The sequence below is a fragment of the Theileria equi genome, chromosome 3 (genome assembly GCF_000342415.1).
Source record: "Theileria equi strain WA chromosome 3, complete sequence".
Taxonomy (NCBI): domain Eukaryota; phylum Apicomplexa; class Aconoidasida; order Piroplasmida; family Theileriidae; genus Theileria; species Theileria equi.
In genome coordinates, this window is record NC_021367.1 from 1,418,473 (window position 1) to 1,433,200 (window position 14,728).

A 14,728-nucleotide genomic window follows, 5' to 3' on the forward strand; every position below is an offset into this window, starting at 1 on the left:
TGTGTCTTTATATTTGCAAATTCTCTCTATATGTGACCTGGGATGAAGTTTCCAGTGGTCGTGCTCTTGGTGGTTGCTGTGTATCACTTGGTGCTTCGTCAAAACAGCCTTGTGGAGAAACAAATATTGCAGGCTCTAGAAACCAGTCATCTAAGCTATCTGAGAACTAGCGGTTCTGTTGGTTTGGTATTGGCACACCCGGATGATGAGTCCATGTTCTTTATGCCTACGATAAAGTTCGTAAAGAGAGTTCTAGAGTCTAGACCCGATTTAAACCAGAATATATATATCTTGACACTTTCAAATGGTGAGTAACCGTACGCTTAAACTATTCTTAGGGAATTTCAAGGGACAGGGGAAAACAAGAGAATTGGAATTTAGACAAGTTTGTAAAGAACAGGGTTTTAAGTGTAACCTATTGGACGTTCCGGAATTTCAAGACGGAAACGATAAATGGGATACTGAAGTTGTAAAGGGTTATATTGCAAATTTTATCAAGGCAAATGGGATATCACTGATATTCACTTTTGATAAGTTTGGTGTTTCAAAACATCCAAACCACATTAGCACATCTGACTCAGTGAGGTATTTTAAAATTGTAAAAATCATCGTTTATAGGGCCGTAGAAAAGGATTTTCCTGCTTTGAATGTTTGGTTCCTTACCTCACTGTCCCTTTTAAATAAATACTCTGGAATTCTTAGTATCCTTAATTCCATGTTCAGCAGGTTTGTTGCATTCTAGATAAAACTAATTAACAGGACGTGCATAATACTTCCTTCTTCACTTGATGTTTACAAGAATATGCAATTATACAAAAGTCAAGTGCAGTGGTATCACCCATTTTGGGCACTATTATCCGCATATAGTTATATAAACATTTTTATCCAATCAGATCCACACGAAAAACATTCAGATTTATAAATACATCCTGCATAAATGTGTGTTATCAAATTAAATTATGGCCCATTCTCTAATTGTGTTACATGGATAAAATTTTAAAATCATGTTAAAATTCTTCATTTATTCACCATTTATATTTTTTATCTTTGGGATAGTAAATTCATTCGAATTATCATCTTCTTTGAGTGGCGATAATTTCAGTGGTGGCACTAATAAAACCGGCTGTGACGACCCGGTAGAAACATTTGCATTAGAAATATAGCTTTGCAAATTGGTACTAGTAGGATGAATTAAATTTTGTTTATTTGCTTGGAATTCTTTTACAGTAAGCCTATTTATGGATTTTATTGGAATACCGGCTTTAATAAGCAAGTCCCCAAAGACAATATCACACTCATCGATCACTTGATTATAGGTGATTTTTAGCTTAGTGTTAGTAAATGTTGAATAATCTATAGAATTAGGTGTCTTTACAGACGCCTTGGATACCATTTCCAGGGCGCTTTCAACCTTTTTACGACGTTCTGTATATTCAGAAAGTTCCTCCGCTGTTAAAAGGTCACAATGCCTTCTATAATGTATAAATTTGCCCGTTTGAACAACTTGACATTTTGAACATGCTGTCTTTTTAATTGTTTTTACATACATTTCTGTTTTTCCCTTTTCAGAAGACGTACTTTTCAGTTCTGGACTACTACTGACTACGGATGGATTTGTTTCATCCTTATTAGAAATATCTGAAGTTTCATCATGTTGTCCAATATCATCTGTAGACATGGCAGAATCTTCCTGATTAACGGAAGATTTTTTATGACAATTAATATTAAAATCAATTTTGATACACTCCTTTGGAAATGGACATTGGCCAGGATATTTAAACGTGTTGTGGAATGGTATTTTACAGTTATCACAGATAGTCAACAGTTTTGAGGGTAGTTTGGTATTCAAAAATGATACCTCCCTCTTGGTCTTTGCGATTCCAGCCTTGTCGTTTGCTTCCTTTTTAACTTTTGCATCCTCTATCCTCTGCTTAATTTCACTAAGGAGATTTGGTGGGAATAGACCTTCATAGAGTTCTCTCATTCTATTTTCAAGTTCCATGTCGGCTCCCTTCAGAGCCTCTATAGTGCTCTTTCTACCGTCCTTTGTTCTCATCCTCTTTCTTTCCAAATCATTCATAATTTGACTCCTCAATTCTTTCTGTAATCTTTGTCGCGCCTCCTTTTCTTCTCCGGTAAGTTTCTTTCTCTTTTCCTTCTCCTGCTGTATCTTACATTTTGAACACAAAAAGAAAATCCAGTTATGTGAATTCGCATTCATTCCACGCTGGTTTAGCGAATGGTAGTAATCTTCTCCAACATAGTGTCTAGTATAATCAGGAGGGAAACAATCATAACAGAAACTAGTTGGACAGTTTGAGCAATGAATCAAAAGATTTCCACATTGTGAACTTTTTCTAAAACACAAACAACATTCGTGCCATCTGCATGTCCATGTCTTGCGAGTATCATCCGGTAGCCTTTCACAGAATTTGTGATATGATTTTGGACATCTGAAACACTGTATCAATTCACCATATTCCACCTCAGCAGTTTCACCATTTTTGTCCTTATAGTTAGCCTTATGACCCTTTCCAAAACCACAACAGAAACATCTGACTTCATGGCGGAATTGTCTTACTTCCGTTTTCTTGCGCCATGACTCGGGGACATACATAGTTGAAGGCGGTTTTCTTTCCCTTCCAGATCTCCACAACAATCCTGCACTCTCCAATTGTTTTAACATTTCTGTTCGGTCTTCTTTATTTGGATACATTCTCTTTACCCTTTTATTCACTGACAACCTTCCAGAAGCATCTATAAGCATAGATAAATCCTTACCATCCATATTTAAATCAGTGAATGAGGATTCTAGGTTATTGGATTCAGAGGGTTGTTCGGTTTCATCTATAGAATCATTATTTTCCAAACTTGTTTGAGCCTCGATTGGTTGGATATAATCTTCCTGAAGCATAACTTCATTGACATCTATATTTTCATCGTCATCACAAATCTCGTCGATAAAGGCATCAGCACCATCATCATTTATAAAATCATCATCCATAGCATCGTCAAACTCCATAGGTGGTTTCCTTCTTCCTCTACTAACGATATCATCCAGAGGTAGTTCTATGATCTCCTCACAATTCATGTATTTCAGGGCTTTATTTCCATGCATCATCATCTTGAGAATCGCAGCTGGGGAAAGTGTCATGATTGGAGTCTCTGAAATGTCTTCATAGTCTATTTCATGATTAGAATTGATCAAGAGTTTATCAAGATGCAACTTTTGTTCTCTTCTCAAAGCCATTCTTTCTTCCACAGTCCATTCTGAAATAAGTTTCCAAACATGTACGTCTCTTTTTTGACCTATCCTATGAGCCCTGTCAATGGCTTGAAGATCTATGAATGGATTCCAATCTTCATCGTAAAGTACAACGTGATTAGCAGCTGTTAGGTTTATTCCCAAACCACCAGCTCTAGTACTAATTAGATAAACGAAATATAAGCTTTCTGGAGCGTTAAATTCACGAATATCGAGTTCCCTGATCAATTTATTTGTTGTACCATCGAGACGCATATACTTCCATCCTCTGGAGCAACAATAGGCTTCTAGTTCATCCAAAACGAGCTGGAATTGGGTGAATACGAGGACCTTGTGCATCATAGGCTTCCTGTTAACATTACTGTGTTCGGTCTTTATACCACTTTCAGGTAAACTCTCTTCCTTGATAACTAGATCATCTTCACTCTTAATTTGCGGTTCTGTAACCTCAGTTTTGATACTGATCTCTTCATTCTTTGGAACATCAAAATCATCGTCAGAATCTATAATCTTCCTATCATTCTTCCTTGCCGAACTTATAAATTCCTCTGGAACAACTGTAATGTTCGAATCCGTTTTGCGCTTATTTTCTTCATCCTGAGCCTTTTCAAAAATTTTCAGAGAGACATATGGACACTCGTTTACCAATGGCGTTTCAAATAATCCATCAGAGAGATAGAGACTATCTTTGGCTGTAGAGCGTGGAGTTCGAATAAAAGTATCGATGGTAGGGGGATTATCCTCTTTGGTATTATCTTCAGAGACCAAAGTTTCACCAGCATCTGTAGAAAGATCAGCATTACCATCAGTTTGGCCTGTTGATACATTCTTATTCATTTTCTTCTTGAACTTCTTTTTGTGTTTTGCAGACGTATCCAATTCTTTGAGATGATTGTTAAAAAGTTTTGAATAACCTGGAACTCTTGTGCAATTTTCATAGTGAAGTTGCTGCAAGAGTTTGTCCAAAAATGTCAACTTTGCACTAGCTGTAATATGTTCGTTACCTTTCATTTCCTTTAATTTTTCGGCTTGCATCTCAACTTCACTTTGACGACGAAGTTCTTCTTGTTTAAAAAATTCAAAGAGTTTTTCAGCTTGAGTGCTTCTACTAACAATCCCTCTAGGATGACCACAGACAATTCTCATTTTAATGACCAGACCCAAGAGTTTTTTAATGGATACATTCTCTTGCATAAGAGAACGCACGTTCATTAATGTTCTATACCAAGACAAGGATACCTTGCTCAATGGAAGCCAAACATCATGGAATATTTTTCTAGGTAATGTTATTGCTTGCTCCTTCAAACGACGCAACATAACCCGACCCAAAAGCAACTTTATGGATTCTAAATCTTCCCTATTAAAAGAACCATCCATAATAGAATCATCAGTTTGTCCCTTCTTTTGTGCATTTGTAAATGCCTCTTCAATGATTGCAGAATCTTTGAACATATCAGGAAACATAAAATTGATAAGAGTAAAGAGTTCTGTAGCATTGTTTTGAAGTGGTGTTCCTGTAAGTAAAAGACGCATATTTGCTGAAATTCTATCCATAGAGTGACGAGCTGCACCTGATTGATTCTTTATACGATGCGCTTCATCCAAAACCAAACATTGCCAACGACTTACCGTTTCCACGAAAAACGGTTCTTCACTTTTCACGGTTTCATAAGTAGTAATATACAAGTCGTAAAGGCCATTATATGCTAATCTATCCTCCATAGCATGTAAACGTTCAGTTCTGGATCCGCAAATTTTAATAAATGTTAAATGTGGAGTAAATCTATGGACTTCTCTCAACCAATTTCCCACTGTAGACAATGGTACCACAATAAGATGAGGACCTTCAATGTTCATAAGTTTTAAATATGACAAAAAACACAAAGTTTGTATGGTTTTCCCAAGTCCCATTTCATCTGAAAGAATTGCTCCTCCGGTAAGAAATGATTTTAATAACCAATCCACACCATCCTCCTGATGCGGTTTCAATGTAACCCCGGCTCTAAGGGGTTTACTTTCCATTTTACGACCGCTAGGGTAATATGCGCTCTTATGAGCTTTAATTATAAATTTGTTGGACTCGGCAAACTCTTCTTCTTCGAGGGATTCCAATTGAACCTCAATGCTTCTTGTGCCTTTCGTCCTTTTACCCCCACCGTGGATGTTAAATGTACGCAAAAGCGATTGCATGACCTTGTCGGTAACAAAGGGTTCAAGTTCTCTCTTATGTGCTAACAAGAATCTTGTTCTATACCTGCTTATTTGGTTCTTCCAATATGATATACATTTCTTTCTAGTTTTAACATTCTTCTCAATCTGTTGTATAGTCCATCGCTTGTGCATCTGATTTAAAAATGGATCCTCTCCTTTACAACATGGGCATTCCCAAACATCACCTATTGTGCCAACATCAAATTCCGGCAAACAATCGTGATGAAATGCATTACTACAAAAATCACAACCTAATAATTTTCCATGCCTTTGACAAACATAGCAAATGGAAGAATTGACATGATCACTAGAATCAGTTAGTGGGTTTCTACGCGACTTCCTCACATTTATTCCCTTAAAATTGTCTGGACGACACATTGGGCAATACCATTTATCAGAATCCGGCTCAACTTGCAGTTCTAGGCAAGACATATGATAACTATTTGGACAACCATCGCATAACAAAAGTATGTCAGAAGAGTCCCTATTTTTTTCTTTGCATAATTTACAACGTTCGTCATTCACAATTTCATTACTATCTGCGTATTGTAGACAGTTTTCACAGCGGAAATTGGATAGATCCAGCTTTCCAGTTTCATCATCAACAATATTAGCATTTAACAGAGAATTTGTAAGAATATCCTGTTCTAAACATTCTTTATGAAATGTCTTTGGGCAAGTTATACCTAGATATGTGATGTGTATTGATTACACGGCTAAACTTACAGCGAATAATAATATCACCCGGACGATAATCGTCGTGACAATATTTGCACCAACCCCTTCGAGGCGCCATGCTTTATATGGTTTTAGTGCTTTGAAATAATTTATCGAAAAATATTGAGTGTAGTCCGAACAAAACGTTCTCTATTGAGCTTTAGGGTTAATTAATATACGTGTTTAGTGACCCTCATAAACGATTAAAATGTGAAATAAAAACATTAGTGATTCTTTGAAAAATATTTAAAAATAATAGCGAGAATATCAGTACACATTCATTGTCTTAAACTACATTGAATCAATATAGATGATTATTTTTAAATGGCAAGTGAAAACAGAAGGAATCAAAAGAATACAATATGTTTAACATACAGTAAAAATTCTTCCAGGTTGACAAATATGAAGGATTACAGGGTGTTTTAAAATCACAGGTCAATAAAAGTCACATCAAGTTTAATGAAGTGAACTTATCATCTTCAAGATTCCAAAATTTTTACACAGGGTAGCGAAAGCTACTGTGTGTAACACCATGTACAATAACCTAAAAATTACAAAAATGGTGTGTTGCGGTTATAACATTTCTTCGAGGCTAAATATCAGTGGGGGATTGGATGGCAGAACATCAATGGGGTCTTCAGGGAGAAATAATAAATTAATTTGATCATGTTTACCTTCTTTGGACCAGCGTATACCTCATTGATGGGCCGGAATGTTTCTATGGTTCTTCCCTGTAACCTTATAAACCCCGAAGCTTGCACACCGGCTGATAGACACACCATGTGTACTAGAATACAAGTGTGTAGTTGTGTTTTGGGAATTATTAGTTGTATTTCATCTTTATGCATTAAACTCCCAACTTATGTCCACTTTACAGCTATTTGAAACTCTCGCTAGCCTATGCCTCACCCATAAACGTATATATTAAAAAGTTTGTATTACATCACATTAACGTATGTACTTATGTGAAATTATGACATATTATACCGCCTGCGATAACATTTCCTCCACAACGTACCAAAGCCCTGCTCAATAGCCCAATGGGTTCTGAGCTTTCTGTAACTTCGTGCTCTATATCACTCAAAAGGGATATTGTTTTATTAATATACGAGTGATTCTGAGAGAGGGGTTCGACGAATAGAGGAGTGTTGCAACATGAAAAACCTATAAATCCAAATTCACCAGGGTTTAGTGAGAACACTTTCTTTAGCTTTTTAATATCATTTCCCTCGAGAATTTTGGACACGGATGTAATAACAGCGCAGTCTTTAGAGTAGCCAACATATAACTCAACAGTTTCCCCCAAAGTAAGTTTTTGTTGAGTGTGCTTCGAAATGAATACAAATAAATTCAAGATCTTTTGCTGCCTTATACTAGAATTATTAGTCTTTATTCTAGAAAATGTGTCACAATCAACCATTAGCGCCGTTGGTATCAAATTAATTATTTCAGCACCCTTTAGCTGAATGTTATCAACAAAATCATTCAAATATTTGGGAACAGCCCCTTGAGAACCTTCCATTTTTGTATCAATTGATACATTTCCCATTCTACATGTTAAATCACTTAGGGAATTCATAATTGCTTTTCCACAGGAAACATCTTCTACTTCTGAGAAACTGACTTTTGAACATTTTACTTCAACGGCATTTGGTAAAACTACCATATTAACTGGGACTTTCATTTCATTTCCCTCAACAAAACAAGAACAAGAAATGTTTGTTTTCCCAACTTCCCATAGGTCAAATATATGACATAGAAGTCTATCATTATAAACCACCACTGGCTTCGAAATTAAATCGATTGCAACCTCCTAAACGTTTACAGTATAAAACACAAAAATATACCTCTAGAGCCTGAAGCAAAGAAGGTCCAGAATACCAGTTCATAGCATCTTCCGGAACTTGTGTCAAATTAACACCTTGGAGACCGGAAACTGGTACATAAATGATCTTTGAATCCTTGGAATAAATTTTAGACAGAGTAGAAATATGATTCACAATATCAGTATACACTTTGCTTGAATAATCAAATTTGTCTATTTTGTTTATACAAATAATAAAATACCGAATACCGATAAAATATAATAGTAACAGATGTTCATTAAAATATCTGTCAAACGCACTCCCTTTTAAGACGTCATTGGAATCTATAATTATAATCGCAGAGTTTGCAAACACAGCACCTAGGATGAGGTTATGCATCAAATCGTGATGACCTGGTGTATCAATGATATTTACCTTTATGGATTTGTAATTCAAAGGATTAGAACCTTTCGGTAATGGAAGATTGAACTGGCATTTTGTTGGATCAATAGTGATGTTACGTTCACGTTCATCTTCACCCTGATCTAAAATCCAAGCATAATTTTTAACATTCTTCAGTTTAGCGTCTACACAATTAGTTAGTGATAATATATGCCCTAACAGTGTAGACTTTCCAGCATCAACAGCTCCGCATACAACTACATTCAGGGGATTCCTAAAGGGAACTGAATCCGTATTCTTTTTTGTAGTATCAATTTTTGTTTTCTGCTTAATTTGTATGTTTTTTGCCACTGACTTTGGAGGCTCGGTTTGTTTTGTTTTCACATTCTTCCTAGGGTCTATTCTGCTGGATGAAGGCTCAAATGGATCAGAATCATCTGAATAATAGTCATCTAGATCGTCTTCATCCCACTTTATGTTTTTAATTCTTCTTACTGTAGGCATATCTGAAATTTTAATGTTGAACTACCGCGATGCTACGCACGTTCCGTACTAATTCTCGAAAGATATAGCACTTACAGTAGATTTGCAATTATACAAAACATTTTATTGATGGATTTAAAATTTAAATGTAACCTGGCGGCTGCTTTGCAGAGAATCATTGGCCCCCTATTCAGAACAGGCATCAGTTTCCATTTATATTCATGTTTTCATTGTCAAAGACTAGGATACTTTGACTATTAATTGGTGATCTTAGTCTATATCTACTTATCCTTTAAAGTTTCTATAGGATAACGTATTTAAATTATTAAATATGGAGGATAGGATCGTTCAAAGGATATGCCATATGTTGGCTAATACTGAGGAAAACACAAGAAACAAAGCTTTGAGGGATCTTAAGAATTTTTTATCCAAAAAAGAGGATGATATTGATCCGATTACAATGAATAAAATCGCAAAGGCACTGTACTATGCGATATGGATGTCTGACAAACCCCTCAAACTCCGCGTAGTATGTGTTCGTATAGTTCAACTTCACGATGTTATGAAAAATACAAATAATATCTACTCCTACTTTCATTGTTTATTCGAATCGCTCTCCCGTGAATGGCATCTACTAGATAAACATCGCATGGACAAGATTCTGCTGTTTGTTAGAATTTTAACCGCAGAAATATTGTTTTTTTTGAATAAAAACAAGTGGGATATCACTTCTATAGATCGTATATCTGATATTATCACAGATGAAGATACCATATATTCTAAACGTTCTACTGGATTAGGATTCCAGTTTTCACAAATTTTTGTAGAAGAATTCAATAATAATGTAGAGGACCTTAAAGGAAAAAATGAGTTTAATAAATTATCGCAGTTGGAAGGATTGCATCTTCTATATCCGTTTCTGTTCATCGCTTCAACTTTAGATCACAAGCACATGCTCGATGTTCTACATTCGTATGTATTTCATAAATTAGACACTATAGAATCATTTGATTTATCTCCTATAATAAGCACTATGAGATATCTTTCTGAGGATCAATTGATACCTTTTTATAATCGTAAATTAATGCTATCAACATTAGAATTGTATGATAACTCTGACATAAAAGTTAAAAAGCTTGATAAAAAAACTGAAAATACATCCAAAAGATTTTTAGAAAATATAAAATCTGCATTTGATATACCGGACTCTGATCTATCGGATCATAATTTCCTTGGTGAATGTGGAGATACAGATTGTCTAGGTTGTGATTCTAACAACCACTTTGTTTCTTTATCACAAAGGTTCGGGGGTACCTTAAAGAGAAGGTTGTATGATTTAGCTTTACTTAATAAGACAAAAAATTATTTAATAAAGACAAAGGCATCTGATGAAAAAAGTAAATCTCTTCTAGCTAAACTAAGGGATCCGAGGGTCCAGGATCAGTTATCATTTTATAGTTTGTATTCCATTAAAAGGCTAAAATTGATGGATCGTTTCAAATTTAGTGATGAACTTTATAAGATTGTTGATTTGGTTCGGAAAAATGAATCGATTTCTAAACACGAAGTTGTGATCGATGTAAAGAAGGCAATAGAGAACATTCGTAATGGTGTTCCACAACCATCAGCATTATCTACACCAAACTCTCAGAAAAAGGACAAAAGGAAAGTGGTGTTCAATTTGAAAAAAAATCAAGTTACTGGTCAGTTGTTTACGATTACTATACACCGCATGCATGTTTACAATAATATAACTTATTATAGCCATACCAAAACGTAAGAAGAGTAATCTTAGACCATTTAGTGTGCCCATATTGGTGTAGCTTGCATTGTTGATATTATATTATTCATTTGCTGAATTTCCTGATACTACATATCCGTCTTCGTTACAATTGTATACTGCTGTTATCTCATCTATGTAGTGACAAAGCATCCCCTGGATCATGTGTTTAAGGGTAGTATCACTTTGTATACAGCCAACGCAAGCACCACTAAGCCTTACATATACAAAACCTGTACATTTATATGTTTACGAATAGTATGTAACCTGTTGCTGGGTCGAACGAGACAAAATCTACATCTCCACCATCTTGTTGTACAACTGGACGGATTCTTTTTTCAATCAACATCTTGATGCTATCAACTACTTCTAGCTCTGCTTTTGTATAACTTGTAGGTATAACAGCTCTGTTATTCGTGCTGAATGTGCGCCTCAAACTTGAAAATGAATTTATAAACATGTTGGAAGATATATTTCCCCTATAAAATGTTCCAAAATTTCTAGCAGTACGTAAAGAGATTATATCTGACACTTTGATCAACCTTTTAACCCACATATTATACCATTTCGTGATGATCTGTGAAGCAACAATATTCCTGATGGTATTTTATTCCCTCTATAAAGACATAAATCACTGGAAGATGTTTAAAATAGTCACCGCAAGTGTGTTTTAGAAGTTGGAATCATTAAATGAGTGAATTTAAAATCTTAACGATGACTTTCAAACTATTACGACTACGTATGATATTATACAAAAATAAAGCAATTATATTATATATACACTGGTGGATATACCCGAGAAAATGAAGATCCACTGAAGTTTTAACCGAAAAGGTTATCCTCATCACTATTGTGGGTACCATATCAACAAACTCTAAGCGCGGAAAATATTTCTAGGAATACTAATTTTAGCAATTAACAAGATTTGGTCTAATAAAATGAATTTGTTTTAATATTTTAAGGAAATGTAATTTATATCTGGAGGTGTTTCGTGTGTTATATGAATATTTGGTTTTCCTGGATCATCTATGCTATAAGTGTTTTATAGAATAAAATATACAAGATGCATACTATATTTCTTCAATAATTTTAATAAAATGGACGTCGCTTATTCTAGCGAATAAAAATTTGCCATTGAAGGGTATGTCACAAACCATTTGACAGAATAATAGCTGGATGGGATGGATCTTTTGGAAAATGTCTAATAATAATCTTAAAAATGAGTCCATATCTATTAGGGGCAAAAATATTGAAAGGGGAAGGGGCAAACAAAAGAGTTCTGCTAGCAGCACGAATGAAACGTTCGATCAGGATAAACGCCTGGGAAACATTTTTAGCATGAACATTGCGCATACAAATATGTGTGAAAAGTTATATTGGCATGAAAAATTAAGAAATATGACAGATTCTGCTAAACTATCTCCAAAGGGTTCCACAAACAAATTGGATAGTCAGACATTAAACGAGCTCAACATTCATGCTTTACGTACAATAGGTTCAAAAACCCAAATTCACACAGATCACAAAAATTTAAGCAATACTTCTGGATCTAAAGATGCTGAACTCACAGGTTTTCTAAAAGGTACAACTTCCGAACCTAGCACTTCCAAAAGCTTGAATAGTTGTAGCGAATCCAGTTTTGATTTTTCACTTGCTACACTTAAAGACTCTATTTCAAATTCAGAAAGTAGAAGTTTTTACGAGAACATAGGGTATGATGATTCGATTTCCTTGTCAAGTAGAAGTCAGACAAACCGACTTTTTAATGCAAAGGCTATCAATATAGCGATTGATCCTGAATCCAATATGAACAGTATTTGGTTAATGATCATGCGAAAAATTGAACCATTCTTAGATGTTTATAGCTTATTGATGATAAGGCAAACTTGTAGAGCTCTTTACTCTTATAAATATCGTTTACGTTCTCATGGAGTGCTTTGCTTTAGAGGATTTGTTGGTTACGATTCTAAAACCATATTCAGCATGGTAATGCCGCTCCTGCATCGCGTTTTAGAATTGCCAGATAATGCTAAAATACGCTTTGATTTTACATCCTGTCTACTAATAAAAGACATATCCATGGTTCACATATTAACGACAGCTGGTAATATCACTCAACAATTGGAATTTAGACAATATGGAAAAAACATAAAAGAGCTTATTTTGGATTTTTGCCATAACCTTACTGACAAGGGTTTAGAAGTTATGTTAACAACCAAATTACCTAACTTACAAAGGTTGAGTTTAGTTTGTTGCAGGAATCAGAACATCACAGGATTGCCTTTTATGCGTGACTTGTCCACATACAATTGGCCAAACTTTACAAAATTCCGTTGTTCATTTAGTAACATTTGGTTAGAACCTATTCAGGTAATTGCAGATTTCATTATCCGTTCCGCCACTGCGATAAGAACTGGAATTTCAACTGAACACGCTCTGTCACCAGGTTCAGATCTAGCCATGCTTGAATCCCAAGAGTTTGTAAATTCCCAGAGATCTGTCTCTGTGAATAGTTCATACGATAAAAGAAATGACAAACTAGAGGAATTTGAAATTTATGGTTCTTGGGGAAGTAAAAAGTTACTCGAAAAGTTAGGATTTAGTCTATATACAAACGCATTTGCTAGTGCTCTGAAAATGAATAGCGTTAAATTATGTTCTAAGCTAACAAAGAAAATACAATATAGTTTTGCTGATTTAGCCAATCAGAAAAATACTAACAGGAACTCTTGCGTCACATTATTGAAGGATAGAGGTAGTGAACTTTTGGTAAATTGTCCTATTCTTGTGAAGGATAGAAAGTATGGAAATATCGGCGTTTGGACATTACCAATTTCTTTGGCCATTGAACAAGACAGCATGGAACTCTTTCATCTACTTGTGAAACGTGGAGCTCGTGTAAGTATCTGGGACTATCTCAATAAATCTCCACTATATACGTCATGTGAATTAAATTTAGAGAGGTTTGTAATTAAAATGTTGAAATTTGGCCCTACACCATATCCATATGATAAGCAGGACTATTCGCCAATATCAATATCCATTAGGAACGGAAATGTTAATTTAGTCAAACTTTTGATAAAGTCCGGAATACCTCTTAACATAAAATGTCCTCATATCAGAGGTTATAAGTCTCCGCTATATATTGCATGTGAAACACGCAATTTTGAAATTATCAAATTGCTTCTAGAAGCGGGAGCAGATCCTAATTGGAAATATCATCATCGCAGCACACCCACACTAATAGCATACCAATATAACTCATCTTGGCTTGAAACATTCCTTGACTATGGAGCTGGATCACCCTTGGGTAAAAGGTGGGTTATAGCGGATGTGCTCTCATGTTCGATTTCTAAGGGTGATATCGCAACAATATCTCTGTTAGTAGAAAGATTTCCAAATATTTTGAATTGTGAGCATGATATATGGTCTAAACCAATTATTCAAGCTGCAAAATTGGGGAAAGAAAATATTCTCCAAATGTTGATAGAAAAGGGGGCAGATGTAAATAATCATGATTCTTATGGAATCACAGCTCTTCATGCTTCATCTGAAGAGGGTCATTTGGCCTGCATGGAAATATTGATTTCAAATAAAGCTGATTTAAATAAACAAGACAATGGTGGTAGAGATCCATTACATCTAGCTTGTATGGAAAATAGAGAAGAAGCCGTTAAGCTCTTGATTAGCAAGGGTGCTAATCCCAATGTTCGGGAAAAAATAAATGGAGAAACTCCATTAATGTCATGCATACGCACAAGAAATGAAGATTTGGCGATCTTAATAATAAATGAAAGCTGTCTATTGGACTATAATATTTGCGACAATACTGGCAGGAATAGCCTGCTATATTCATTATTTTTCGGTCAATACCGAGTATCTGATTTGTTAACTAAAAAGATGTCAGAATCTGCAAATACTAATGGCAAACCGTTTGCTTCAGGCAACATAGCTAAAGAAAAGCACACTGCGCTGAGATCTGACAAGAAGCTGTTGCGACGCATTCTAAACTTTTACAAGCCAAAAACAAACGCAGTTAAATGAATATTCACTTTTCCTATACAC

The 14,728-nt window shown here is 35.2% G+C and overlaps 6 protein-coding genes across 6 annotated transcripts; 3 read left to right on the forward strand and 3 right to left on the reverse strand.

Annotated features, from left to right (window-relative positions):
• Positions 1-42: 42 nt before the first annotated feature.
• On the forward strand, positions 43-922 carry BEWA_007030 (N-acetylglucosaminyl-phosphatidylinositol de-N-acetylase, putative; the record flags this gene model as incomplete). Its single annotated transcript, XM_004830903.1, has 4 exons — positions 43-307; positions 339-585; positions 619-726; positions 760-922. The coding sequence occupies 4 exons, from the start codon at positions 43-45 to the stop codon at positions 920-922; spliced, it is 783 nt and encodes a 260-aa protein (XP_004830960.1).
• Positions 923-1,021: 99 nt separating this feature from the next.
• On the reverse strand, positions 1,022-6,272 carry BEWA_007040 (helicase family member protein; the record flags this gene model as incomplete). Its single annotated transcript, XM_004830904.1, has 2 exons — positions 1,022-6,162; positions 6,203-6,272. 2 exons carry the CDS (start codon positions 6,270-6,272, stop codon positions 1,022-1,024), a joined length of 5,211 nt encoding a protein of 1,736 aa, XP_004830961.1.
• An 882-nt stretch (positions 6,273-7,154) lies between these two features.
• BEWA_007050 (elongation factor Tu family member) lies at positions 7,155-8,904 on the reverse strand (the record flags this gene model as incomplete). Its single annotated transcript, XM_004830905.1, has 2 exons — positions 7,155-8,006; positions 8,041-8,904. 2 exons carry the CDS (start codon positions 8,902-8,904, stop codon positions 7,155-7,157), a joined length of 1,716 nt encoding a protein of 571 aa, XP_004830962.1.
• A 310-nt stretch (positions 8,905-9,214) lies between these two features.
• On the forward strand, positions 9,215-10,706 carry BEWA_007060 (nucleolar protein,Nop52 domain-containing protein; the record flags this gene model as incomplete). Its single annotated transcript, XM_004830906.1, has 2 exons — positions 9,215-10,586; positions 10,648-10,706. The coding sequence occupies 2 exons, from the start codon at positions 9,215-9,217 to the stop codon at positions 10,704-10,706; spliced, it is 1,431 nt and encodes a 476-aa protein (XP_004830963.1).
• BEWA_007070 (ankyrin repeat domain-containing protein) lies at positions 10,674-11,462 on the reverse strand. The gene is made up of 2 exons (XM_004830907.1): positions 10,931-11,462; positions 10,674-10,896 (listed from the first exon to the last, which is right to left on the reverse strand). The coding sequence occupies exons 1-2, from the start codon at positions 11,217-11,219 to the stop codon at positions 10,727-10,729; spliced, it is 459 nt and encodes a 152-aa protein (XP_004830964.1). The 5' UTR covers positions 11,220-11,462; the 3' UTR covers positions 10,674-10,726.
• A 398-nt stretch (positions 11,463-11,860) lies between these two features.
• On the forward strand, positions 11,861-14,707 carry BEWA_007080 (ankyrin repeat domain-containing protein; the record flags this gene model as incomplete). The annotated part of the gene is made up of 1 exon (XM_004830908.1): positions 11,861-14,707. The coding sequence occupies one exon, from the start codon at positions 11,861-11,863 to the stop codon at positions 14,705-14,707; it is 2,847 nt and encodes a 948-aa protein (XP_004830965.1).
• Between the last annotated feature and the right edge of the window lie 21 nt (positions 14,708-14,728).

Coding starts and splice junctions, on each gene's coding strand:
- BEWA_007070 (XM_004830907.1), bottom strand. CDS start 11,219: ATGTGGGTTAAAAGGTTGATCAAAGTGTCAGATATAATCTCTTTACGT. Junction 10,897..10,930: donor CTCGTTCGACCCAGCAACAG/GTTACATACTAT, acceptor ATAAATGTACAG/GTTTTGTATATGTAAGGCTT.